This window comes from Priapulus caudatus, unplaced genomic scaffold (genome assembly GCF_000485595.1).
Source record: "Priapulus caudatus unplaced genomic scaffold, Priapulus_caudatus-5.0.1 Scaffold169, whole genome shotgun sequence".
Taxonomy (NCBI): Eukaryota; Metazoa; Priapulida; class Priapulimorpha; order Priapulimorphida; family Priapulidae; genus Priapulus; species Priapulus caudatus.
Genome location: NW_014577230.1, coordinates 402,630 through 430,558, shown reverse-complemented (window position 1 = coordinate 430,558; position 27,929 = coordinate 402,630). Strand labels below are relative to the sequence as shown.

At 44.7% G+C, this 27,929-nt stretch overlaps 1 protein-coding gene across 2 annotated transcripts in view; it reads left to right on the top strand.

Moving 5' to 3' along the window:
* The first annotated feature begins 1,503 nt into the window (after nucleotides 1–1,503).
* Nucleotides 1,504–27,929, top strand: part of LOC106806604 (fibroblast growth factor receptor-like 1) — a 94,453-nt gene continuing 68,027 nt past the window's right edge. Inside the window, exons 1-2 of one of the 2 annotated variants that reach the window (XM_014808599.1) lie at nucleotides 1,504–1,919; nucleotides 24,700–24,788. In XM_014808599.1, coding sequence (XP_014664085.1) covers nucleotides 24,701–24,788 — 88 coding nt within the window. In that variant the 5' untranslated portion in view covers nucleotides 1,504–1,919; nucleotide 24,700. Of the gene's footprint in view, nucleotides 1,920–22,990; nucleotides 23,171–24,699; nucleotides 24,789–27,929 lie in introns of those variants that run through there. The other variant, XM_014808598.1, reaches the window with a different exon arrangement.

Genomic DNA, 27,929 nt, shown 5'->3' with positions numbered 1-27,929 from the left:
AAGAACGAAGATCCAAAAAAGAAGCGTTAGAAATGCACGCGATTGCTTGATTTTCGACTCGGTTCTATGATGTGCAAGTACTAACGAGACACAAACTTTGTCTGTATAAAGAACTACCTGTGTCGAATAAGTGTAAACGCACACATGCGGTGAGCCTGACCATAATATATGGTTGTAAATGATAAACGATTGTCGTTGAGCAGGCACCAACCGACTTATTATCTAACACGTTATACTAAGAAGTGCACACCAGCGTGAAAATGTACTTCTTTTCTGTGTGCTACCTGTAAACGACCTCTTCAGCAATACACCTACTAATGTCAGTTAATAAAAGAGACGACGAAAGTTCAAACGAAAGTACAGTAACAATATATTACACGTTACATTGAATAGTTGTCGCAACACTTGTAAATGGAACAATAATATGTCCTAATTGCTATTACCGGGCGCGGAGTCTACTTCTAAACCTGTTCTGTGGTAATACGTGTTATTAAGAGATGACTGACAGCTCTGAGCAATGCTTTGTGCGGCTTGCTAATCTCTGGTTGTGCATTGAGCGATACTGCATTGCTGTCGGCCACGATCTCGGTGCTGTTTGATGCATGCCTGCGTCTTACGGCGCGGCAGCGGCGTCTGTGAGTTAACCCGTAGACTTTCAACGTATAGCGCCAAAAACCTCTACGCGGCCATGTTTCACGGCACGATTCGTAAAATCAGCATTCGCCGCTTTCCCGGCGTTTCGTTGCCCCTCCCGCCTTCCCGATCGTATCGTCGTATCGTGTATGATTTCGGAGCCATCAATCCGGCTGGTTGATCGTTACTAGGGTTGATGAATGCTAGTGTTCGAGCCGCCGCCAGCCGGTGCAATCTGCGCTCGCATCACCCGCATCTCGTGATCGTTATGACAGCCGGTGACGCAGGTACGTCAATGCGAATTTGCGCGGCTGGAATTTGAGGGATGAAACCGACGCTTTCGCAGCGCGCTCGAAACGCTCCGCCAACGTTTGTCCGTCTGCCGTCGCCGACGCCGGCGGGGAAATCGCCGCCGTAAGTGCGGCCAAATCTCAGTGCATCGTTTGTGTCCCGTGGTCGGTCGGGGATCGAGCAAACACCTGAGACGGTGTGTCGTCGCCCAGCGATTAGCGGGGGGGGGGGAGGTAGCGACGGGCCGGGGCAGGGCAAGACAAGCGGAGAGCTCAGGTCTCTTTGTCAACGCCATTAACGATAGCATTGTACTATCATGTCCCCCTCCTCCCCGCTATACATTGTCGTCCGCAGACACTGCACTGAAAGACACAGTTTGTGTCCCGCAATGGACTCATTGTCGACCACCCCTTCCAATAACAGCGCTCCGGTATGGAGTGAACGCTTATCTGTAAGTGTTGCTTATCGCCGACCAATGAGGATCGAGACGGTGGGCATTAGTGTAATCTGTCGAGCGTCTGTACTTTACCGACGGAGACTCCGTGGTCGCGCGGCGCTAGCTCTCACTCTTCTGTCGAAGCTCGTGTTCACTGGCGCCCCCACAGTCGCTGGTCAGCGAGAAGGAAACGTCGAAACTTCGTGCGTTAGCAGCACAAGGCCGTCGTTGTGCGTGCAGTGAGAGCTGTATCCGCGCCGAGCCACCGATATATACGCGCTAGCATTCGTGGTCACCGACGCACGGCGTGCTGTTTCCGCTGCGAGACTCCGACATAGAGGCAAGAGAAAGAGCGTGCGCTCTCTGGCTACCCGACATTCACCGTGTGAATTCGCCGACGTATAGAGAGTACCAGCGTTTACGTTCGTGATAGTGTTTAATCGCTGCTGTTTGTATATGCTGCTGGTGTGAGATAATCTACGGACTGTATATCAACGTGCAGGAGCCGAGTTATCGTGTTAGCAAGACCGTTATTGCGAATTACGGGGAAAGTGTTCAGGTAGGCGCTTATAGGACTCGCACGTACCGTACGGTGTTGTATTTAATTAACAAAATATATATGGATAATATAAAATTTTAATCGCGTGCTCGAAGCCCCGCGTGCGTGAACTTCATTATTTTATTTAAAATTTGCCGTAAATAATTCATTGCCTATTAATCATGCAAGAAGCGCAGCGTTGCCAATTTTCGCGGACGATGGGCCTGCGTGCAGTGGGCAGACGAGTTGCCATTGAAAGTGTGGCGGGCATGATTGTGGTAATCATTTTTTTCGCATGTTGTTTGTTGACGTAATTTATGTATTCGTGTGTCCCATAAATCGAGCAGACGTCAGGAATAGAGCCAGTCGTGGTTGGGTAACTGTGGACGAGGAACTAATTAAGATGTCATGATTAGTACATCGACGCAGTGCGCTAATTGCCGTGGGAAGTAACAACAGCCATTAATAGGCAACAATTTTTCTTCACACTACCGGTAGTTAACCATATTATTGTCATCTACAAAATTTAATTTATTCCTTGACGTTTTCATTCTCAGTAAAGTTGTCTCTTTGCATGATGGAAAGGTAAATTGGCTGCTTAACCTTCGACATCTTCTCTGACAAATATTTAAATTCTTTGTGCAGATATATGCACCCACGCGCACACACACACGCGCATACATGCACACACACATACATGCACGCACACACACACACACACACACACACACACACACACACACACACACACACACACACCACACACACACACACACACACACACACACACACACACACACACACACGACACACACACACACACACACACACACACGCGCGCGCACACACACACGCACACACGCTTACGCTCGCAGCTGTGCGTGCACGGCTCACGCGCTCACGCACGTACACGCGCAGGCATACAAGCACGCACGTGTGCACTCATCCACATAGCAAAGAGTGCACTCAGCTCTCTCTCGCTCTCTCTCTCTCTCTCTCTCTCTCTCTCTCATCTCTCTCTCTCCCTCTCTCTCTCTCCTCTCTCTCTCTCTCTCTCCTCTCTCTCTCTATCTCTCTCTCTCTCTCGATCTCTCTCTCTCTCTCTCTCTCTCTCTCTCTCTCTACTCTCTCTCTCTCTTCTCTTCTCTCTCTCTCTCTCTCTCTTCTTCTTCTTCTCTCTATCTCTCTTTCTCTTTCTCTCTCTCTCTCTCTCTCTCTCTCTCGCCACATGGTCTGTATATCTGACGCTGCCGTCTGGATGAGACACGAGCTAATCCTCCTCATCCTGTGCAAAAAAACTCGGCCGGGAGCCGGATCCCGATACAGATTGGCGAGGAATTATCGGCGAAACTTACAAGACGCTCACGTGGACGGCGATCTCCGGTTCGCTTGACCATCTGGTGGTGCCCCTCCCCTTACTAATGTGGAACAGTGCCCCCTCCTCCGGAAACAGAAAGCCCTCTCTTTCCCGTGCACGGATAATCTTGTTCCCCTCCGAACGCAAAAAAAAACAATATCGCAGCGCTCCGTCCTCGCAAAACACATCAGAGTATCATCACCTTCTTCTGTGATGTAGAGCAGTATTGTCTACCCTCTACCCGGAGTTTATATTTCCGCCGGGAGTGAGAAACATCCCCGACTCTTCCTTCACGAGGGTGTCGATCAAACACGGAACCCTCCTCCGCGCAGGTGATGATCTGATCGGTCCCGTGCGCCTACATTGTACACGCCGACCCACCTGTACCACACGGAGTGGCTGACTTGAAGACTATACAGTCAACTCGCCCTTCCTCGCTGCATTTATTTAAAAATTGTTGAGATATATATATAGCTATGTAATATTTTGAAAGCGTAAATAAATTTAAAAATAAAATTTTAAAAACCTGTACATACCAACTGCGTCGTGATCGTGAGTGCCGATGCAGTTAGTTTGGCTTCAGCGTAAGAACTCTGGTAACCTGAGCGATTGACGCGGTAGGACAGGCGACGTTTATCAGGGCTACGTGCTGCTGTCTCCACAGCGCTGCTCTCCTGTCAGATCCGATCCTCGTCTGAGTCCCGGCCTGTTCAATGCATCGGCTTGTTTCGGGGCGCGCAATCGAAGTTGACTAGATTTGGTTGACTAGACTTCTTGGTTAGATTTCTACCGGTCGCGAGTTATTTCGAACATTTGAGATGTTGACATGCATAGGTCAGCCTGCGGTACATACACGGACAAAGTCCCCAACGTTCACGACCAAATGTATGTCTCGTTAGGATTTGGAAGCGAAGTGCCCTTTGACTTTCCGGGCGTAAAAGAAAATCATCGTAGAGAAATTAATAAAAATACATTAATTTGTTGAGCGAAATTATTCCACATTAATTTACATATTCCATGTAAATCTGAATGAGATTGTCAGAGTGATTTCACGTGGATTATCTAACTGCTGATTATTAATGTAAATTACCAAAGTGATGGACATTCATTGTGTTGTCTGTTTAATTATTCAACGTAATTGCTAATTAAGAAAGAAGTATAATTCATCGTCATCATTCAATCTGATGGCTTTTACAGATTCGAAAGACATTCCCGTCGAAATTAGCTAGTTTTTCATCTCCCGCGGAATTCGCGACAAATACGTATATTGAGTGGCTCTTCCATCTGTTTGACTGATTGGCAAATCCTTATTACTCACGTTAAAACCGGCTGTAAACCGCATCATCAAATGCACTTCACAATGATATTCATCATCGAACCGCGGCCGAAGAATAATATTTAGGCTCCATGAATGCATGCTGTCAGGTCGCGCCACGACGGCGATCTCGTAAGGCTATTAATTTAATGGGACGTCTGTCCTAATTTACTATGCTGAATTGGTCACCAGCGACACAGCTGCTTGCATCTGCTGGGAGGAGCACTACCGCTCGCTGTAATAGCCATAAATGACTGCGTTAATATTAATAAGTAGATGACAATACAGGCTGATCGGCCGAGCGCATCGCCTGTTCTCTAATTGCTCGTCGACATTTTCTCGTTAGGCGTTTTCCTCCCGTTCGGTGACTAATCGCCGTGAGAGATGAAGCCCTTAATTGATTTGTCTTAGAATCGGTCCGGCTTTAACGAGTTGATTAAGTTTTCTTCGCGGCCGACGCGTCTCGCTCTATCTCTCTCGCGATTGTTGCGTATGTCAGGCGGTGATTGATTGCGCAGATCTGTGATTTAATCTAGACAATCGATTCTATTTTAATTGTTGAGTCGATAATTTAAATAGGTCGTTTTTAGGGACGACGGCATTAACGTCGCTGCCAGTCCTTGGGGCGGCCCCAATTTACTTCTACTGCTATCCCAATAATCGATGTTTTGTTTGGGAAACAACTTGCGGTTGTCACTTACGACAATAGATATATCCTAACAACTGAGCGAACTGTGTACTTTTTGCGAACGGAGACGCTACGGCAGTCGCACATACAATATGTAAACATGGCTCGAATAAAATATAATAACACGTTGAGAGATTCTCATGAAGAACAGCATCTACAAAGAGAAGACAGTAGTCGTAGGCATTGCTTCGAACGATGAATCGCTCACATATAGTGTCAAAACTATACCGCATTAATCAACCACTACGCCTGCGTTGGCAAAAACGCCGAACTCGTGAGAGATGAAAGAAAGTCGTTCCTCTTGCATGACACTCAACAAGTGATCCTGTGCTTTCTAGTTTTTCTGTATTTGTTTAGCATTGAAAGCGTGTCAGTGTAGGGAGAGCAGAAGCGATGCGCTGGCTTAAGCGTAGATGCCCCGCCTTTTTCCGTAAGCAAGCCGCAAACGCGGCTTTGCGCTGGCTCAGACTGACTAGAATGCATGGCAAATCCAGTTCAAATTGTTATGGTCTTTGAGTTTCTTTTTATAGCAAGCACACTTACACACACACGCGCGCGCACGCATGCACGTACGCACATAATACAGACAGCTCTCTCGCTCTCTCTCTTTCTTTCTCTTTCTCTCTCTTCTACATTTTTCCCTACACCTTTTCTCTTGTGTGCTCTCTCGCACTCTCCTCCTTTCTCTCTCTTTCTACCTCCGTATCACGTGCTCTCTTCTACATCTTTCCTTCTCTCTTTCTACCTCCGTATCACGTGCTCTCTTCTACATCTTTCCCTACACCTTTTCTCTTGTGTGCTCTCTCGCACTCTCATCCTTTCTCTCTTTTTCTACCTCCGTATCACGTGCTCTCCCTCCCATTCCTTTTTGTTTCCCCCCACCAATTGATAACCTAATGCGTACAACAGGCATGTGTGCAATGGCCATTATACCTCACTGGTTAGCAGCGATGTTATGAAGCTATATAATTGCTCGGGAGTTCGGGTTAAAATTAATTTGTTAAAAATGAAAGATGTTAGGCCATAAACTTGAATATTTAATCATGCCAAGCAACGTGCTAAATCGATTTACTGCAGTAGTTACATTCCCACCACGATTATATATGCGCTTTGCATTTTGCGTGCATGCGATTGTGTATATATGCAACGTACACATGTATATATGCAAAATATCTAAAGTAGTCAAGTAGCCAAGTAACCAAATATCGTATCGGCGTGCTTTGTTGTGCCATGATCCTTACTTGGACCATGTGTCTATTCCCATAGAGCTTCACGCCGCGTGCACCTGAAGCTGTGATGCTCGAACTACTTGTTTGCCTTTCCCAGTTGGAAATTCCCTGTTTCAGAACCGATTACACGTGAGTCAGTTGTCAAACATTTACAGAGCTCCCAGCAGTCATTACCCGCGCGAAAAATATCCGGCACAGTCATTAAAGCTTGATGATGCACCGCCAACCATGTAAGAGCCCCACTGGTCATACTAACGCGTGTATTTCGATCAGCTTTAATAAATATTGCCATATCATCACGCAATTTCAAAAATAAGAAGGAAGAGTAGACCGAGATGGAGGAGAAGGAGGAGAAGAAGGAGGAGAAGAAGGAGGAGGAGTTGGTGGTGGATGAGAATAAGCGATTTAGAGGCGGCATACAGATGTCTGTAAAAGTAACGCTCTTGTGGATTGCTACCTAAATCAGAAATATAAAAATATCGCATAAGAGTTTCGTTGCTGAGAAACGACGTTGTTCATCATCATGGAATTCCTAATATCTCTACAGCAAGTGAATGATCATAGTTGCATCATCATTTCAGTTTTAACAGATTAGAGCTGTTTTCTATCAAACGGCATCGTTAAAACCGATGAAACCGGTTTTACGGTGAAGGAAATCGACGTTTAAACAATGTAGATGGTTTTTGCTTTCTGGAATTTGCATTTCTTTCAAAATTTAAATTTATTTAACATAAAAAAGTGTTACGAAACGTTGTTTTGAATGAATGAGTCTATTTGGTATATTACAGTTTGTCTAATATTGATATAATTAGCCATATTATCCTTCCCACTTATATAACACATTATGTCGACATGAAAAACATTCTGAATAAACACGCGACTATTGGTCTGATTAACCACCCTATAACACACACCGTATCCAGTGTCACGTACCGTGTAGAACGTAATCACTAGTTTGGGCTCACAGCAATCCTGTCCCAAATTGTTTAGAAGCAAGTGCCCGCCCCATTTAACGGGAATGATGGCTATGCACACATAGATAGCGAGACGTCTACTATTGTGGCACCGAATTTTTATTTGTTAAGACGATAATTTATGATAATTGCGCGAAGAAGGAGGAGCACTGTGGTATCAGCGGGGGACGGGGGGGTTTTAGTGGATGTGTACACTTCGTGCACAACTGGTGGCGTTGATAATATTTTTCGCGATGATTCATCGGGTCTTGTTAATGAAAAGCGGAAATTTCAATGGCCTGTTTGACTTACGTGGCCGCAAACAATGGCGCGACGGTGCAAACAGCAAAATGGCCTGTTCAGCTTCCCATGAAGTGAATCAGCATTGGGTTTCCCTACAAGTAGGGTTTCGCTTTTCTCGGCTTGGCAAATTCATCGTCAACGTCATCGTACGAGAAATAGCGCTTACAAATCTCCAATGAATATTTACTTCTGGCGCGCTTGAAGTCCTTCGCATTCTACGGCGGGCGGTGTAACGTCACAGGTGTCTTAATGCAATTGGCCAGCGATGATAACACATTGCTGTCAAAAGTCACCAGTCAGTGCTATTTGTGTGCGCGCGCGTGTGGGTGTACGTGCGTGGGCGTGTGCATGAGTGTGCAAATCATATCAGGAGCATATCTATGTTGGAATTCAGCCCCTGTGTCCGCGTGCGCGTGATTTTACATAGATGTGAATATATTAAAATGGAGTTGCTCTCGTTTTCCTGCTTTTGGATAATTTCACGATATAGCACCTGATCGTTCCTGTTGCTTCGCTTCACATATCTGTCTTGCCCTAAAGGTATAGGATCGCAGACCAGACGATCGCTGTTATGTAGGATTAGAGATATTATAGGTCCCGCATAACATCTACGTCGTCTCTGCCGACAGCTTGCGTCCAACCTTTACCAACTGTTTTCTTTTGCAGCTCTAATATTTGTCTGTTTGTGTTGGCCAGGATCTGGACCGGACAGTTGTATATTTTCCTTCGATCGCTCGAATGCATATCGGCTATTAATATAGCGCGAGTGCACCCGTCCCCGCTGGCCGGTGTTATTGCCCCTCCCAATTCACATCAGATGTCGACCGCCTCCCGAATTTATATTGCCAATATCCGTCTGTGGCTAAGGTGGCTTTCATCAGCACGCGTTTTCAAGAACCGGCTTCAAATCCCCTCGAATTAAATTTTCGACGTAGAAAATCCATACGCGTTGGTGCGGGACGGGCAGTATGTGCGTGTGTGTGTGTGTGTGTGTGTGTGTGTGTGTGTGTGTGTGTGTGTGTGTGTGTGTGTGTGTGTGTGTGTGTGTGTGTGTGTGTGCGTCGTCGTGTGGTGTGTGTGTGTGTGTGTGTGTGTGTGTGTGTGTGTGTGTGTGTGTGTCGCGCGTCGTCGTGTGTGTTTTGTGTGATTCATGCGTGCGTGTGTGTGTGTGTGTGTGCGTGCGTGCGTGCTGCGTGTGTGTGTGTGCGCGCGCATGTGTGTGTGTGCGCGCGCGTGTGTGTGTGTGTGCGTTGCTGTGGTGTTGTGCCTGCGCGCGGCGCGTGCGTGTATGTGGGGGTGCGTGCGTGCGCATGGTGCGTGGGTTGTGCGGGCGGGCTGTGAGTGGAAAGGGGTTGCAGGCAGGCTGTTGGTTGTTGTCGGCGCGCGGCGCGGCAGGAGTTACGAATTAGAATTCGCGGCGCCGTGAGGTGTTTTTCTGCAGCGTTTTCGTTTCGACGCTCACCGTGATGCGGATGTTATGATTTGCGGCCGACGATCGCGTTAATGATTCCTTCCGATCGATTTATCAACATCGAGGAGAGAGAGCGCGCGGCAACACAGAGCGGCGCTGTGCGAAGCGCGCCAGCCCCCACCCCAGCGCGCACGAGTTTCTTTAGAAAACCCGGAGGCGTGTTTGACAGAATGTGTCAAAATCACGCGGCGGGAAGGCGCATGCATGCCCTCCCCCTCCGCCGCCGACGTCCCTCCCTCCGCCTATACACCGCTGATGCTAGGTGCATGGCTACTGCCTTACTTGTGCTGCGCATAATGTGTATATATGTGTACGCGTATCAGTGTCCCGCAATCGAGGCACTACTGTCATAACATATCACACGTATGGGCACACAACTCTATATACAATTACGATATATGCGCAGCTCACTAACCGATGAATCAGAGCCAACAGTGGATCTTTGTTGGAGCTAATATCGTGCGATTGATATTAAAGCAATCGCTATATACGAGAATGTCCAGTCGTTCGTGACAGCCGCATGGCTGCTGCTGTGAATGCGAGCGCTGTCGTGTAGATAAGCATAATATTTGTGAAAAGCTAATTAATCGACGCACGGTCCCCCGTGCAAATGTGTGCGCACACACTTGTGGTCACAATCTGGCCACTGTGTACGCGTGCATCGCCACCACTGAAATATTCGTGTGTGCGGACCGCGCAGAGCGTTCGCTACCGTACCATCTGCTACGCAATGACTGCATCTTGCGTCCATATTGGCTACTGCATATATCTCGCCATAGGGGGTTATTTGTGTTGTTTTGTTTCGCGTCGACTTGCCCCGCCCCAGTTCATTCGCCGCTGCTGCATGGATTTTTCTTGAGAAGTTAATTCTGTCCCTGGGATTTGAGTCGATCCCGGAATTGCTTTTCCTATCGAACAGATAATTACAAGAATTTGCGCTGGAGTCCGTGCTGTCAGCGGTTACGTACGCAGTGTTACTCTCTGGCAAATCATTCCTTATTTGGTCAGCACCTTATTTGGTCAGCATATTTAGCTGATTTTCTCAGTATGTGCGCGTTGACTTGTTATTGCTTGCAGACATGATGTGCAGCTAGACGTTGGATCAGCCTTGTAGAAGAACATACTATAGGATTCACACTGTATAAACATGGTAACATAAAACTATCGCTACTGCCCTATGAAAACTGCTATACACGAGGTCTTACCTGTGTACATTAGAAAGGTGTAAAGGCATATGGAGAGAAATTTAATATTGCACTTGCAAGACTATCGTTATGGCGTAGTTCGTCCGTATTTCAGTTGGTGCATATCGCGCCTGCAATCCTTCCCTTCTCCATTCGCCAGGTCATATATCTTCTCAAGTACGCGTAAGGGTGTTAGCGGCCCGCCTATAATTGCTATAGTAACAGCTCTAGGTAAATTACGGACAGGGCACTTGTGGTATAAACCAACAGATAAGGCAAGCTTGCCGATAGCCAACGCAAACTGGCGTCTGTGCCGCGACTTACCACCGAAAATTTATTAGCTTTTATTGCACTCCAACAATATTGGTATATTGAGGTTATACTGACATGCATCGTGATAAAGATGATATATATATATACACGTTGAAACACGCTTTCGTGTGAGTGCACAGTAAGTGAGACCAGTCGATAACAAAGCCAACTTTTAATTTGAAGTGCGCTATCATCACGGTTGCTAAGATAAGATCATCGCGGAACCGTATACCTTTATTTGTCTTCTGTGACAAACCTCTTATTTTAAAATGAAACTTTTTAAAAAACGCGGTAAAAGATTTTATTCAACAGCTGTAATTAAATGCGCACTACTGGTGCTGCCGTGTGGGATTATTATTTACTATCGATTATTTCCTAACCTTATTGAAATCATGCGGCATCCTCGGCTTATTTTTGTTCATATTACCCTTTGCACTTCGATTATGATAATTCGCATAATCCTCAGCACTGTGTGTGCAGTAATATAGTAATATACTAAGCAGAGCTGGTGCAGCTCCTCGATCTATGATTTCCTATTTTTTGATAATATCATGCTGTTTGTATGGGTCTATGCTATCGGAGAATAAACGTTATTTAGAGCGTTTCGACAAGTTTATTCACATGAAATTAAATGATACTGTTCATATATCTCCATGTGCCTATCTTGTCATGCTGTAGGCCTACCGTACGTGTCTGTTAGTTGCAAAATGCAGTAAATCGCGCCGAAATTATTCTAAAACGTCACCCCAATGACCGTATTCGGTTTTTGACTTCGCTTGGTTTTGGAAAACTGTTCATGCGCATGCGTCAAAACTGACATTCGCCATTTTTACCCCGCAAGAGACAGACGGCGCGGGGCTACTGCTCTCAGAAACGTGAACTGAAATAACGGTAGGATTCTATACTCTTAAATCTTAGCCACATAACCGTAAAAAATGGTATCAACGCAAATGTGTGATTGGGATACAGTACAAGTTATTAGTAGAAGGCTTGTCCCAATAAGCCAGGTTATACCACTACGCCATAAGCTCACTAAGCTAGGTCGCTAAATTGATGGCAGCGTTTCGGTGATGGCAGCGTTTTGGAATAATGGCTGCGAGTATGTGAGTGAGTTTATGCTGTGATTCAGTCTGTTGAGTTGCTTAATAGACAAAAAGGCATTTCATTGTGCCAGAGATGTATAGTAGAGCTAGATTAGATCATAATAAATCTCGCAACCTATAAGAATTTGACAATTGCAAACAATTTTGTTTACTTCTTGCTTTTATTTACTGTATGTAGTATCACGTCACTTTCTATGTTGTTTATTATTAGACTGCAATGTTAGCGGCAATGTATATTGTAGCCTTTTGTTATCTTAATTTTTCCTATGGTAATATCATTTACATCATACAATTTCCATTATTAAAGGCAGTGGCTGGAGGTACGGCAGCCGTATCTCTAATTTACGAGGCTGGAAGTACTGCAGTCCATTCGCTTTCAAAGATGGCGGCGGATGGCGGCATATTTCGAAATAGCGCCTTGGGAAATAAATTCACGATTTGAGAGTTTTGATGAGCTAGAAACACTCGAATTAGGTATGAAAATAAACATTATTGTAAACTTTACATCAGAAGATCGCAAATAATTGCCTCAGCCCTCAAACAAACGCCAAAAAGGGGCTTCAACGAACGACGGCTGCCGTACCTCCAGCCACTCCGATTATTAAACGGCTATTTAATGACAGTATTTAGCTGATTACGTACATTTAAGGATTTGAAGCTTCTGATTATCTGTATAGCTATTTTACTTATGTTAAATCATTACGGTATGTTGAACCCATAGCCGCTTATGATACTGGAGCAATTTTTCAAACTTTATGCCCAATTGTCTGTCTGAGTACCTATCTTGTCTGCCCGTCTGTCTGACTGAGTGTCTAACGCATAAGGCATTGCAAGCGCCAGTCCTGTACCCAGGATTGGACTAATGAGGGTTTCAAATCAGAGGTGTGCGGGTGACTGCGAGCGCCGAAGGCACGAAGCTATGTTATGCGGGTCCGGAGGCATGATCCCACGGGAAAATTTTGAAAATTCGTTTTAAAATGGTGCATTCTGGTGCATTTTAACAGTTTTCTTCTGGATAAAATATACCTAGCCCAACTATAAAATAGGCCTACAAGACCTTAAAAAAATCTGAAATCCGAAATCCGAAATCCGAAATCGAAGCTTTTCCTCCAGTCCTGTTGGATTCGACTTAGGCGCGAGGTCGACTGTATTTATTTTTTGATGGTTGGGGTTCCGGAACCCCTGGAACCCCCCTTGGGTACGGGTCTGCTCACCACTGGCAATGTCAATTGCACATGCATTACATCGCTAATAATTAACTGTTATTGGTCGTAACTTGCTTTACCCAGTATTTTGGTAACCCCCCCTTTCGGAGACTGTTACCGTGAGCCAATCGTAGGCGTGGGCATCTTTATCTGTGAGGATGGAGGTGTTGGGGTGGCGCATTCACTACGCCCATGAATATGTTCAGTAAAATCCGTTGTTTTGGAAATGCTTCCAAGCAATCCGATAAACGTGGCCCGTTGTTGCGCCACTCACCATCATTCATGGTATTTCTTTATTTAATTTAACGTGTAATTGAGCAGGAAGATAACAGAGGATCATGTTATTGCCAGCTTGCATTGCACACATATATTGGCTTAATATTTTATATTTTATTATTTCGATTCGATGTGAAGTAATAAAACGCAATACCTGTAATATATTTCGGTGTCGTGCTTTTGTGTGTTCTCAACAGTCGAACCGGTTGTGTATTTTAGTCATACAATATACAGTGACTGAATTTGCCACCACTTCCAGTTTCGTTTGTGCTGCCAGTCTAAAAGTGAGTGTGTTGGAGCTAGAATTGCAGGTGGGTGCCTAATACGCACTTGTATGTTTCAGCAATTATCATTTTCTGTAACTATGTGGTTTTGCACTAACATTTAAGATATGCGTGAATAATTGAATAAATTTAATGCAATAGTCCAATCACGGTTTCTAACTATAGCCTAGGAAGCAATACAATTTGTAAATAATTAAGGTTGATGTCTAGAAGATAGTGGCTCCCGTGGTCAGGCACAGATTGACATACTGCTGAATGCAAAACTATTCATACGGGTTACATGTTTTTATACACCATCTTAATTTTGGTACGTTTCTGTATGTTAAATTAGTGCCGATTGCATATTTTTAGATAGGTCTACGCTAAACGCAGCTACAACATGTATTTGCGTCAGTATTTTTGGTACATTTTCTCCAGCGGTACATTTACAATTCCATTAGTAAGACGGCAATATGAATGATTAAAAATTCAATAAGTAGAGATAGCGATAACCATATGTTATCCCGGAATTTATTTCGAAAAATTCGATTCAACTTTGTCGATAAAAGGAAGAAATCATCCTTGAACGAGTTGCATAAATTTGAAATCATATTTCATTTCCACTCAACTCGCATTGAAGCTTCCCTGCGACAACACTTAAATTTACACGAAAGCGACTCCGCTCTTACGGAGCTAGACATAAAAAGTCAAATTAAGTACGATGCGACAACAATGCAAATTAGAATATGGATAACGTGAAACGAGGAGCGATGAATAATGGCGGCTCACGAGCTTGCGACAGGGGCGCCACTCGTAGCACTGGTAGACTGGCGCCAATATGACGGGGCAGTGCTGCGATCTAGTGATTGATTCTTCCAGATTCCTCCACGGGGGGAAAGGGGGGATAAAATTCATCTCACGGCGATTAGGCCGCTGGCGCGCGATGTGTTTGGAATTAGCAAAACGTCGTCGGCGACTTGCCTGCCTGCGGGCCGTGTGTAAAACAAGCTGCTCTGACAAAGCAGGCCGAGCCCTGCTGTCCCGAGCTCCCCGCCCCGCGCCGCCGCGCGACCCAACATGTGTTCTCGCCGCACTAACGACTGGATTGGCGTGGCGGCACTGGCTCCTGTTTCTTCTGCGCGCGTAATATTATCGTTTCTCCGAACACAAAAATTTAATAAAAAGCTAATTCCGTGCGCGAACAATCTTTCACCCGGGCGAGAGCGCGCCGAGACGGACGCATCGATCTTGTGTCTTTTCAACGTGTTCTCGGAGGAGGCGACTAAGATAGGTATGATGGTGCGCTGGCCGAAAAATCCCTAGTTCCTCTACATGATCGGGTGACATGTATTTGTCAATAACAGGTGCATGTAACCAACGCTTAGATCCATGAAATATGAAAAAAGACGTTCTTCCGCGAATATGCGGCTATCGACGAAAAAGGTGTTCGTTATATCAAACCGAAAACAAAGCGAGTAGTGTGACTAGCTTATAACGCGGACACTAGCAGCGAGCCTCTCCTCTCTCGCTCTCTCTCTCTCTCTCTCTCTCTCTCTCTCTCTCTCTCTCTCTCTCTCTCTCTCTCTCTCTCTCTCTCTCTCTCTCTCTTTCGCTTTCTGTCCTACCCCCTCTCTCTCACTTCTTACACTCAATCGGCGCGATTGTGACGAGCCGGACAGACAGGCGCGTCAACTATTATAGTCCCTCGATGCAAGTATGAAGAGCCTTTAGCGTTGTCGAGCTGTGACCGCCATCTCCTGCGCGTTCCCTATATAACGTCGCACGTTTGTTTTCGTTGGACAGCTTTCGAGTTGAAGGTAAAGAGTGAGAGGTTTTCGAGTCAACAGCAATAAGGCGAGGCAGTGCGAGAGTACCGCAGGAATGCGAGAGGCAGACGTGGTGCGGCTGAATGCTAGAATAGCACGTCCTTCAATGGGCGAGCATGCTGAGAAAATATTGACGAAGCTCGGCTGATATTAACAATCTTTTTCGCTGCTGCATGCTGCTGCTGGTGCGGCGGCGCCTCGTGCGTTAGCTCTGGAGCATGCATTGTGGCGACACGGTATACCGACGTCTTAGAACAGTGCTAGCAAGTCTAGCTACTTCTTTAGGGGATGTTATCTTTGCACGGACGACATGCCTTCTGAAAACACGGGGTGTCACGAATTCGGCGGATTTCGGTAAATAAATAAACACGCCGATGCACTGTGGCGTATTTGTTTATCGCGTTGACGCAAGGGCTCCGTATAGCCCTCCCTCGCCACCGTACCGCGAAGTGCGTTTTCATCCCCGCGCCGCAAAGCCTCCGACGTGTGAAAGCGTGTTTGTTTTTTCTGTTTCCTGCCTTTCACAGACAGATGGGCGTATTCTCGCGTCTCTCTCGTTTCGTCGGAATCAGAAAGAGAGAGGGAGACAGAGAGAGATGGAGACAGTGAGAGAGAGAGAGAGAGGGAGAGAGAGATAGAGAGGGAGGGAGAGAGAGACAGCGGGAGAGAGAGAGACAGAGGGGAGAGAGAGAGAGAGAGAGAGAAAGAAATAGCGAGCGAGAAATAGAGAGACGTTTCGCGGGATGCTGACGGGAGAGTTGGGACGCTGGTGAGGAAGGGGTAAATGCGTACTAGGGGTAAAGCCGACTACGACGCTAGCTAGTTATATGCCTCGGCATTGCCTAAAATACGGGTATACTTACTTATGGGTATAATGGTATACTATACTTACTTATATCACTTATATAGTACTTACTTATGTCATATATTCGTGCGCGTAAATACTCGGCCATTACATCTGCAACCGGTGGCAGCTCCGGCAGAAACGTGGTAACTCTTGCTATATGTTCAGAGAGAATAACTAGTATCGGCTTACGGTAGACTTGGCTAGCGGTTTGTTATCACAGTTGAAAGTACGAATTAAGTGACTAGCGCTGAGTGGGATTCTTCTGCCGCTACGTCATTGCTGTGTGTGTGTGTGTGTGTGTGTGTGTGTGTGTGTGTGTGTGGTGTGTTGTGTGTGTGTGTGGTGTGTGTGTGGTGTGTGTGCTGTGTGTGTGCGCGCGCGTGCGTATTGCAGAGGTGAGATGGCGGATGAGCCGTTTATCGGTGGCACTGACATGGAACAGCAGCCGCGACTGCTACGGTCCGACTTCCCTCTCCTACATGCAGTCTTTTTCCCCCCTCTCTTGCTCTCTCATTCTCTCTCTCTCTCACTCACTCTATCGCTCTCTCCTCTCTTCCCGTCTCTTTCCCTCGCTTTAGCCCCCTCTATTGCTCTCTCGCTCCCCTCTCTCTCTCCCTCTCTCTCTCTCGCTCCCTCTCTATCTCCCTCTTTTTCTCTCTCTATCGCGCGCTCTCAACCTCTTTCTCTCTCTCGCTCTCGCTCCTCTCTCTCTCTCTCTCTCTCTCTCGTCTCTCTCTCCTCTCTCTCTCTCTCTCTCTCTCTCTCTCTCTCTTGCTCTCTCTCTCTCTCTCTCTCTCTCTCTCTCTCTCTCTCTCTCTCTCTCTCTCTCTCTCTCTCTCTCTTTCTCTCTTTCTCTGTCTCTGTCTCACTCACTCTATCGCTCTCTCTCTCTCCGTGTCTGCCTGTATCTTCAGATATTAGCCACGCAGCTAGTGCTGATGATTCATCTCGAGGCAGTTTCCTTCCTTGTCAGCAGGGTAGGAAGCCGATGGTCGCCTCGTGACTGACTGGGTGCGCCGTGTATACGAATCCTGCAAACTGAAAACAGATCGTTTAAGAAAGCCAACAGAAATATAATATTGGAATCGGTGGCATGACGGTTGGGTTAAATAAATTGCGGCCAAGTCCGAAAACAAAATATGTTATAGCGCTCGGGTAATATTTGTCTACTTGTTACCATAAGCTTCCCGACTGTTTCGCCAACGCTACGCCACGTCGTTGCTGCCTGTTTTCTTAACTGCGCGAAACATACGGCTTGACTTTCGTTGCTCATCTAAACAGCTCCAGTTTGTTTTTACTCTGCCAATCTGTTCTCGGCAGAAGCCCTGCGATAAGGTACGTGTTGGAAATCGCGGGCAGTGTTCGCAAACATGTGCACCGAGTCGTACGCGTGCTGCAAGGCACCACCAGTAGACTCGAATATCATCGGTGGTCCTCGCGTAAGAATGTGGAACGAGTTGTGAGAAATCAAAGCGAAATCGAGTGCTCCGCGCAAGTTTTACATGGATTCAGTAGTACGGTTCAGTAGGAACAGTGTGTTGCCTTATGTCTTGGTTTTCGAAATCCCAATTAGGCTCGCGGTTTTCACCAATTTTGTATGTATAACAAAGTATCCTAAATAGTACCCTAGCGCGTAAGCGTATGGCATATGACTCGTCAAGGGGGATGTACGCCAGTGGCCGTTCACCCCAACTCATGTTACACGATAGAGTAGTACTCACGCGTACGGGATCACGCGTGAGATGTACCACGGACGTCACGCGCTCGCACGTTGACGCATGCACGCGCTGTAACGCACGGCCCTTGTTGTAATCAAAATGAAATTGGGCGCGAAATGGGCCGAGGGAAAAAGCGAGTGGCGATCGTCGCATTCCGCTATACTGACAGTAGCTATGCGCGTTTTGCCCGAGAGGACAGCCGAACGACTTAGCCGTGATTACTTATTGATAATAATTTCATCAAGTTGACTCGCAAGGGCGGCCCCGCTGGCATGAGTCACGCGCGCGTGCCCGCATCGTGGCGCGGCGCTGCTGTGCCGAGGCTATACATTATATGACAAATAATTGCCGGGGAAGCGCCGAGGGGAATTGATGCAGTCGGAGTGACGACCATGCGATGGTAACTCCGGCTTTTACTATGCCGCACGCAGCCAGCCGACCTTAAACCCGCGGATGGCGGCCGCAAGGTATTCAATGAGGCGCATTTTAATAACAAGGATTTGAGCGAATAAGGGCGGCGAAATCAAATTTCCGCGTTGAACAAAGGCTAGCGAGACGACGTCCGTCTCTCCAGCGGAGCGGCGATTGTCGTTTTTTGACGGCGCTGTTTCAAAAAAATGCGTGGACAGCAGCTGAAAGTCGCTGCTGCAGCGTCGCACCTGCGTGGTGTGTCCGACTAGAGGTTGGATGCGGTGTGTGCACGGAGGCTTAGTGGATCTAATCCGGCAGTCAGGCTCTGTGCATATACTCGCGCGAGCAGGCGGTGCAGACAAGCGAATTTCGGCGCGGGACTTGAATTGAGCAGCAGACCGTGATGTTGGCGTTAGTGAAATAAAATTTAGTAAGGACGCAAACTCAGTAAACTAGCCGATTATACGTGCACCGGTTGTTCTCACGTTGCAAAAAAATGTAAAATACGCTCGTAAAATAAAGCCGATGACCCCGTGCTTCGTGTCAGCAACTTCGTTAATGCCGAAATTTAATTAATAATTTTTTTTATCACAGTCAATATTTTGAAAACGTTTTTTCGATCACTTTTCATAGAATTTTTGTTGAAAAGATTTCTACTCTGAAAGTATTTTTTTAGGCACAGTCAACTATAAATATTTAGTGTTATATTAAAAGCGGTGTGAATGGGATATTTTACAAATATTTTTTATGTTAACATAGTGGTTAATGGCTAGGTATTATATTATAGGCTGACCTTTTCATTAAATTTTGCCGTATATTCCAATTTAATCTTAATTGTTTTGTAGACCTGCTTATGGGATAATGTTTGTTATGGAATCAAGAATATATGCTTATTGTCTAGAGTAGATAAAACACAATATCTTGTTTATTATTTCCCGATATTCTCACATCTATATAGAGTCGGTATCCTGGAATTTTAACCTACAACATATATACACAAAATTCCTTTGGATCTTATATTGGAAGACGTACAGAATAACATGACGTGCTTTCTAACCATAAAATGTTTTGCAATTGAACGCTTGCAACAGCTAGTTTTGTAACATGTCATTGTCGTTAAGTGACATTCACAAAATTCCCTAGAATAATTCTAAAACCAAATGCCTTGAAGTTTTGTGCGGGTCTGTTATCTGTAAAGGCATTTATTTTCCTTGTGCTATTATGTTAATGTCGTTTTATTTCGATGCTAAATTCTATAATAGATAATCGCCTTGCAGTAAACTACAAGTGCCTAGCTGACTTGACGTCGTACAAAACTAATGGAAAACGTCAGTTTTGTGACGAAACTATCTCGCAAAGAAAAATATGCACCGGCCTCGCTTTTAATGCAGGTTGAAAATTTCTATTCTATTAAATTCAACGTACATTACGTCACGTGCAAAATATGCGCGCGAACGGGTTTTACGCATCTTTGTTTGTTCTAAGAAAAAACGCGCCGTATAGAAGAAAGCATGCAGTCCGCGCGATAACACTTTCCATTTGCCGACAAAGACGGCCGACTTCTCTGGCGCAGCCTAACTTTGGCCTAAACTAACATACCGAGATGTAGATTCGTGGAGCCACTGCGACGTAAGTCTGTCGCTAGGCTCTGCATCGCACACGCGCGATCGCGGAAAAACACGACCGATTGGTTTTTCAGCATCTGTCTAGATTATTGGCGGCGCTGATTTCTAAATGCAAATGAAATCGGACGATGTATATTCCCCGCCCGCCTGACAGATTAGCGGCTTTTCATGCTATCTGTGGGCGAATAACGATCTGAAATAAGCTCCAGCTATGTGTTTTGTTGATACAAGCATCCTAGAGTTGGACTATATGGGAGGTGGATGAAGACAGTTGTTGTTATGCAGATAACGTCACTTCTATACTGGAATCTAAATCATGCGTGTTTTGTTATGAAAATTAACCCTATCACTCGAGCTCATTTGAATGTTTGCAAAATGTTTTTTTCAATCCGCATATGATCTTTATCTTCCAGCAGAGCGTAGTGCGAGCGTGGACTATGGGGAGTCGTGTCGCGCTAGTAGGCTGTATTCATAATTTATATTAGTAGCCGCTGAAAATCGAACGCAATGCCTCTGCGGATACTTGGAAGAAAGGTTGGATATGCATCATAATAACACGGTTTGTGGTCCGTGACTACTTTACCACTGAACGCTAAGCACATGGGATGAACACCTAGGTCGGATCTTGGAGTAATCATTCTGACTGTCAGAGTGATTACTCCAAAGTCGGGTACATGTTACCATCTAACTATGATCGTTGGATGTTGAATGAATCGCTGTGTAATCTAATTTGCTGACCACAGCCCTTCGTCTCATCAGCTCCCGTACTACTACCTCTGTTTGTAGTAATCATGCTATACTTCATCCCTAGAGGCTTTACAGCGTGAACCCTGCTACTGTTATTCGGCCATGTTTTTTTAGGGAAACATAACCCCGCACCAATCTGTTCCTCATTTGCCAAATTGCTTGTCCACATGGGCTCCGATTTCATGAAAAAGTGCTTGTATTTTGACGTGGATGCCTTTTGGCACCATCTGCAAGTGTCAGCAATATCGCGCATTTTCCGATAGACCCTTGATGTGTTTTTTTTGCAGATGTTAATGTGCCAGAGAACATCTACTGTTATATACCTCTTACAACCAACCTGTTAGCTTACTGCTTCTATAAGCTTCATTACACATGCATAAAGCTATAACCCAGTTTAAACCATGGCTAATTGAAGCGTATCCTTGCTCTCCAACTCTTTCTCGTGCGCGCTCTCTCACTCCTCTTATCCGCTTTCTGTGTCTCACTCCGTCGAATTAACGGACGCACGCGCGCGCGCACAAACACACATGCACACATTATCCCCATATATTCACACATTAATACATTCCCTCTTCCCCTTTCTCATTCACTGTCTCTCTTCCTCTCCCTCTCTCTCTCTCTCTCTCTCTCTCTCTCTCTCTCTCTCTCTCTCTCTCTCTCTCTCTCTCTCTCTCTCTCTCTCTCTCTCTCTCCTCTCTCTCTCTCTCTCTCTCTCTCTCTCTCTCTCTCTCTCTCTCTCTCTCTGTCTCTCTCTCGCTCTCTCTCTCTAGCTCTCTTCCTCTCTCTCTCTCTCGCGCGCGCTCTCTCTCTCTCTCTCTCCAACCCCTCTGTCATTCGCTTTAAGTTTCTACCTCCTCCTCTCTATGGTCTTTCATATACTTTACATATGTTCGCCTTTGAAGTTATTTTAGTCGCATTTTCGGCCACGTAGTTATCAGGCCACCAAGCAAATTTATTGCAGTTTGTAGTTTCAGGCGGCATGTAACTGCCGGATACTCGAGTAAATCAGCTTATGCGGTACACGCTCGTCCAGTGAATCACATGACTGACTTATGATGCAACAATTTGCTAATGTCAAAATGATTGTCAGGGCTTATAGTAAATACAATTTTGTGCGCGTTGTCGAATTATCCCCAAACGTCATCTCTAGTGTGAATTTAAAAATTATTATTAAGACATTAAATTAAGATAAATATTTGAAATTGCAAGGTAATATTTTCAAAAAGATGTTTGTAACAGCAATAAATAACCAGAGAATATGTTATAGGGAACACGCAACTGCAAATGGATTTTATCTACATTTGGTTAGCTCACAACGTGTCATCAGACTAAAAAGCTCATGGTAGTTTCCTCTAAACTAAGTGCTGCAATAAATATAATTATACTCTACTTTATCTAATTATAATAATGTGTTTATGTCTGTTTTACTGTAGGCAAAACGTGCGCCTATCCATACAATGTTACGTTATGCTCGTCCAGTGGGTGAATAAAGTTGTGCAATCTCCTATCAATCAATCTAGTAACCATTGAGTTTTAGAGATAATTTATCTTTCTCGCTTGTCCTCTCTCCCTCGCGTCCCTAATCTTACTTCCCCTCCTCTCTCTCTCGCTCTCTCTCTCTTCCTCTCTTTTCCTTTCTCTTCCTCTCTCTTCCTTTTCTCGCTTCCTCTCTCTCTCCCTCTCTCTCTTTCTTGCTATCTCTTCCCCACTCGCGCGCTCTCTCCCTCTTTTCTATCTCATCAATGAAGCTGAAACCCACTCAATCTTCATCATGATTATACAGTATTTCGAAATCTATACGAATGCCTCAAAACGCTAAAAAAATTCATTTAAGAATCAGCTTCTCTGAAGAATGGAGCTTACTACGTAAGAACCCATCTATATATGAGGTGTCTTATATCATGCTGATGTACTGCTGTGCGCGTGAGCCGGCACCGACTATCGATACATGTGGTGATCACGGTTGGTGATCAAAATCCTTCGAACAACTATCCGTTCTCCCGCGCGAACCAAATGGCTAATTTCGTCTGACATTAGCGGATCCCATTGTCAGAGAATAATAAAGTGCGTAAGAGCCATTCTAGACGAAAATAATCCACGGATTTGAACACGTCAATAAGTTGAATGGCTGGTGCGATGGCATGGGCGTGGGTGCGATCGTGTGTCAATGGAATAGTTTCAATGGATCACCGCGGGGTGTCGCCGCTGGCTCGCTAGCTAGCTAGCTAAGCAGCGCGGCAACGAAGCGCGCTCAGTTCGCATGTAGCTGTGCTAGGTACCGTACGAGGTTGTACAGTAGGTCTGTTGACAGCAACTTTAGAAGAGTTTAACTACGCGCGTTTCTACCTCTGTGCTGGTGTATTAACTATGTGGAATACTTGAGGTGCCGTTGGGAGACGGAGATCGTGCCTGAGAGAGTGGATTTGCTACAAACCGCAGGTAAAGCTAGGTGTTTATGGAGGGGTGATCAGCATCACGCGGCAGACGTATGTTGTTTGCGTATCTAGACGGAGGGTCGATTGAGCGCGCGTGCGCGCATCACCATCAGTCCCTGATCAGTGTTAGCTACCACAATTCAACCTACCATATTACTATGGCGTACTAGTAATATAGCCAATATTTAATAATCTAATTGTTATAATTGTCATCACTTCTATCATGCAGATTAAGGTTAATCATGCAATGGTTGGGGATAGGTTAGGAATATAATTTTATGGTATTAAACATACGTGGTATACATAATACGGTACCTAGTATTACTAGTTAACCTAAGTAATATTTCTTTGTGATACAATATTACCTATATTCTATAAATTATAAACTATAAATTATAAATACATATCATTCTTAATTTGTACGCTTAAATTAGATATATACGAAGTATCTGATTATGGGACCAAAGTGCTCGATTTTATTATTTAAAATAATGATATTGATAGCCCCATGAGTAGTTCTTTGTCCAAACCAGATATTTAGCAAGAAGGCTACCACTACCAGACAGAATCAAATGTCAACGTGAATTTGATATCGCATCTACATGCATGCAAGCTGCGGTGTAAACTATTTACATTTCTGTCGTGGGCACTAACTGACGGGAACATGTTTTACTGCACGACTGCAGTGCAAGTCTTTCTCGTTTATCTTATGTTTATATTCTGTGTGCGTGCGTGCGTGCGTGCGTGTGTGGGACCAAGCGTGTGATTGTGCATGTGTTGTTGAATACGTACATAGCTTAATTTCTCTCATCAAGTATGATATAAGTATGCTTAGCTTGTGTTTTCAATAGCAGCTGCCATATTTATATTCACGGTACCAAAAATACATCACTTTATAGTTGTAGTATGTTTTTAAAATAACATGCTTTTGTAGCCAGATCATCTGATTTTTTAATATGTTTAAATATATATATATATATCTTAATATTGTAATGTCATGGTTTAATAGTGATCTAAAATGTTTTGCATGACATATTAAAAAATTCAAAGCTCAGTGCATGTATCTATATTATCTCGTGCAACCTAACTAGGTACGTATAAACATGTTGAATAGATACAATAATTATTATGTTATGTTTCATGTAGAATAATATATGTGTTTATTATTCTCCATCTTATATACTATTGTTTATATTATATAATATCAAAGATATTACTACTAGAGTAGTAGGAGTTTGATAATATTATGAATCATGTGGGAATAAGTACAAATTCCTTTTATTATCTCCCGAAAATACATGGTAAATTCTATATGTTGTATAAAAGGCTTAAAATGTTATTACGTTTGAATTGTTTTTTTTTATATCAAATGACTAAAAATGTGATGCATAATATAAAATGTGTAAATTAATGTATATATATAGTATTATATATATATGCGTGCGTGTGTGTACTATATTACTTTAAATCTTTCATATTATGCACACTGTACAGTTGAATCGCCTTATTAAATGTGTCTGGTTTTATTTTCAGAATGACCATGGGCACAAATTGGCCTGGTGTATTTACTACAATTCTGATCATCACTTGCCTGCAGGGAGCAGTGTATGGAGGAATCGGAGGTAAGTCATTATTTTCCTAGTTTTTGTATCATCTGAACCAAATAGCAAGATACTAGAATGTCACGCCCAAAACGCAACAAATCAATGAGCACGAGTGTTATGTAGGAGAGGCACACACACACATGTGTGAAGTGCTGGCAAGTAAGTAGGCATCTTGAATTTTAATTTTGGCAATGACGAACACTTTTGATACTTTGCAGTTCTGAAAACTCCCTATTCGGTCCTTGTAGATAGAAAACCAACTGTACAGTTCAGAGTTATAATGAGGTCCAGGTCTGTCAGTCACTCCGGGGGCAGCAGATTGAAACTAGTTGTAATAAAAAGGACATTATATCGCTGTACACTTCTAATACAGCACAATTTAGCTGCCGGGCAAATTTCTCATAGAAAGTACTGAACATGTGGCCAGCGAGAACTGATGTGGCAAAATAATATTATAAACTTTAGCTTAGTGCCTATTTATATATATAAACGTTTTTACTCGCGTGTGGATTGGTTTCTGTCAAAGTCGCATCATCCTTCTTCCCCATCCCAGAATGTGCAAAGGTTGCGGAAGGTGGGAGGTCCTGGGTCTGGGAGAGAAAGCAAGTAATTCCAGCTAGTCCACACCAGACTTGCTAGAAGTCATGCAGTGTCAGGCATGTAGCAAGGAAGAACCACCGTTTGACACATCCAGCAATGGCAGACCACTGTCCACAGCACTGTCCGCTGGCACTGGATAACCACAATTATCCCATCAGCTGAATAGACTTCCAGCTGACCCAGAACGTGAATGCACTGTCTGGCTGCCCAGTGGGCGTCTGGTGTGGCTACTAGTTACTGCCCTGTGACATGAACTCACTAACTAGCTATTCATTGACTGGCACCATGGAGCCGTTAATAATGAGTAATTAGTTAATTGTTGTGGCCAACTGCTCGGCGGGGCTGGGAGGATTTTTTATGCACACAGACACAGAACGAATTTGGTGAATAAGAGACATATAGGGATGGGGAGGGCTGTGCCAAATGGGCACACAGTCGGGGCATTATCTTTAGCATGTAATACTGAGATGGATGTTGCCAGAAAGGCTTTCAGCTTAGGTAGTACTTTTTGTCATGGGATGTGCTACTGAATAGGCTTTTATGTCATCTTTCTCACTGCAAAGTAGAATTAACAGGGGTCCTGGGGGGTAGTGGCAGACGTACTGAACTTATACAGACAAACAGGCCAGCAAGCCTTGCATTTGAAATGACACGGGTCGCCATATTCACTTTAGGCTTTTAATACTGGTGAAATCATGCATGCATGCGCATGCAGGCAGCCACGCACTGCAACTGCAAGTAGGCCTAATAGTTTGCTTTACTGTTACAGTCAATCCCCACATATTATATTGTATTAGAAACGTACATTCTACCTATATAAAGGGCTCTATATATTAAAACTAACATAGAAGCTTTTGAACCGAACGCACCTAGTGCGTTTACGACAAGCACGCACACACGCACGAACGCACGGGCGCGCACACACACATACACACACATTCTCCACTCGGACTAACGGTAGCACACACCACATACGCAAGCATGTGTATTTGCGTTGCAGATCTGCTAATTTACAGCACATTTTGCCAACAATCACTGGCATTGATTTCATGGGTCGATTCACCCCATCTAGAAAAGAACTGTACTGCCTGCAGCAGGCGTGTAGCTTACATATATACCTCTGCCGTTGCACTGCCTTTTCCTTGGTTGTGATACCCAGCGGGCCATATGGAAACCTTCAACCAGACCTCTGTAATTGTTTTAGGATCTTTACTTGCAAAAATAGCGCTGGACATTCTTTTTGTACGCTATTAATTTTATACCTGATATGTTTATTCTGTTCGTGGCCAGCTGTTTGGTTCGAAATAGATGGTTCCTCGTCAGCATCCAAGCTTCTTTGTCATTGCACTCCCAAGTTGTTGTAAGGAAAGTGGATTTTTGTGCGTGGCAGTCTAGTTCTATGTGCTGACGTCTTTATGAGTTCAGGGCTTATATGCTCAAGCAAATATTATATTCATTTACAGACATGATCAATCAGCTATTTGGGAAGTAATGATACCGAACGAGAAGTACAGTAAATATTAAACAATTTAATCCGCATTTTATTACAGCGTCTATAATCTCCTCTTGAAACGTTTATGAATGCCCGCCTAAAGAAATGTATTTTGTGAGTAGGATTTATTATCGTAACTCCTTCATGGCTGTTTATGCACATATGAACAGTTTTGTCGCTTCGTAGCTAGCTGATGGGCTTTATGGCCATTATTACTTGCAAATGTTTACATTCATGTCATGTCTTAGCAAAGAACCGTAATGTTTGAAATTACATATCCTCGTGTATACACACACGTACGCAGATGATGCGCTCCCATAGAGTGGTTTTTACAATCAATATTATGGTGTTGAAGCGCGTTTCACCGCAAATATCCTCGTTCCAATTATCCTTACTAAAGAAGGCGCATGGCAGCCGCGAGTTCTCTGCAGTTACACTGTGAAATGTGCATAAAATCGTACTTTACATGTACTATCTCTCTCTTCTAGAGTCTCCCCCTTCTCCCCCTCTCTCGCTCCCTGTATACTCCCCCCTTCTCGCTTCCTCCCCTCTCTCGCCCCCTGTGTACTTTCCCCTTCTCTCTTCCTGTCTCCTTTCTCTCTGGCAGCTGGCGTAATGAAATCATGGCGTTCGTATGATGTTGACCAGATAACCAGCAGACTGGGAGAACTGTCATGCGGGCACAACTGTATTCGAGTTCGAGAATGCCCCGCGAGAGGCTGAACGTGTCAACTGCTGGCAGATACATGAACGTAACATGTATATTGTGTCATTTCGCACTCCTGCTAGAAACACAGCTGATGGAGAGCTGACTGTCCGGCAGCCACATATAATAGTGTGTGTGTGTGTGTGTGTGTGCGTGTGCGTGTGCGTGTGCGTGTGCGTGTGCGTGTGCGTGTGCGTGTGCGTGTGCGTGTGCGTGTGCGTGTGCGTGTGCGTGTGCGTGTGCGTGTGCGTGTGCGTGTGCGTGTGTGTGCGTGTGCGTGTGCGTGTGCGTGTGCGTGTGCGTGTGTGTGTGTGTGTGGTGGTGGGGGGGTAGGGGGGTATGGTAGTCGATAGTACGTAAA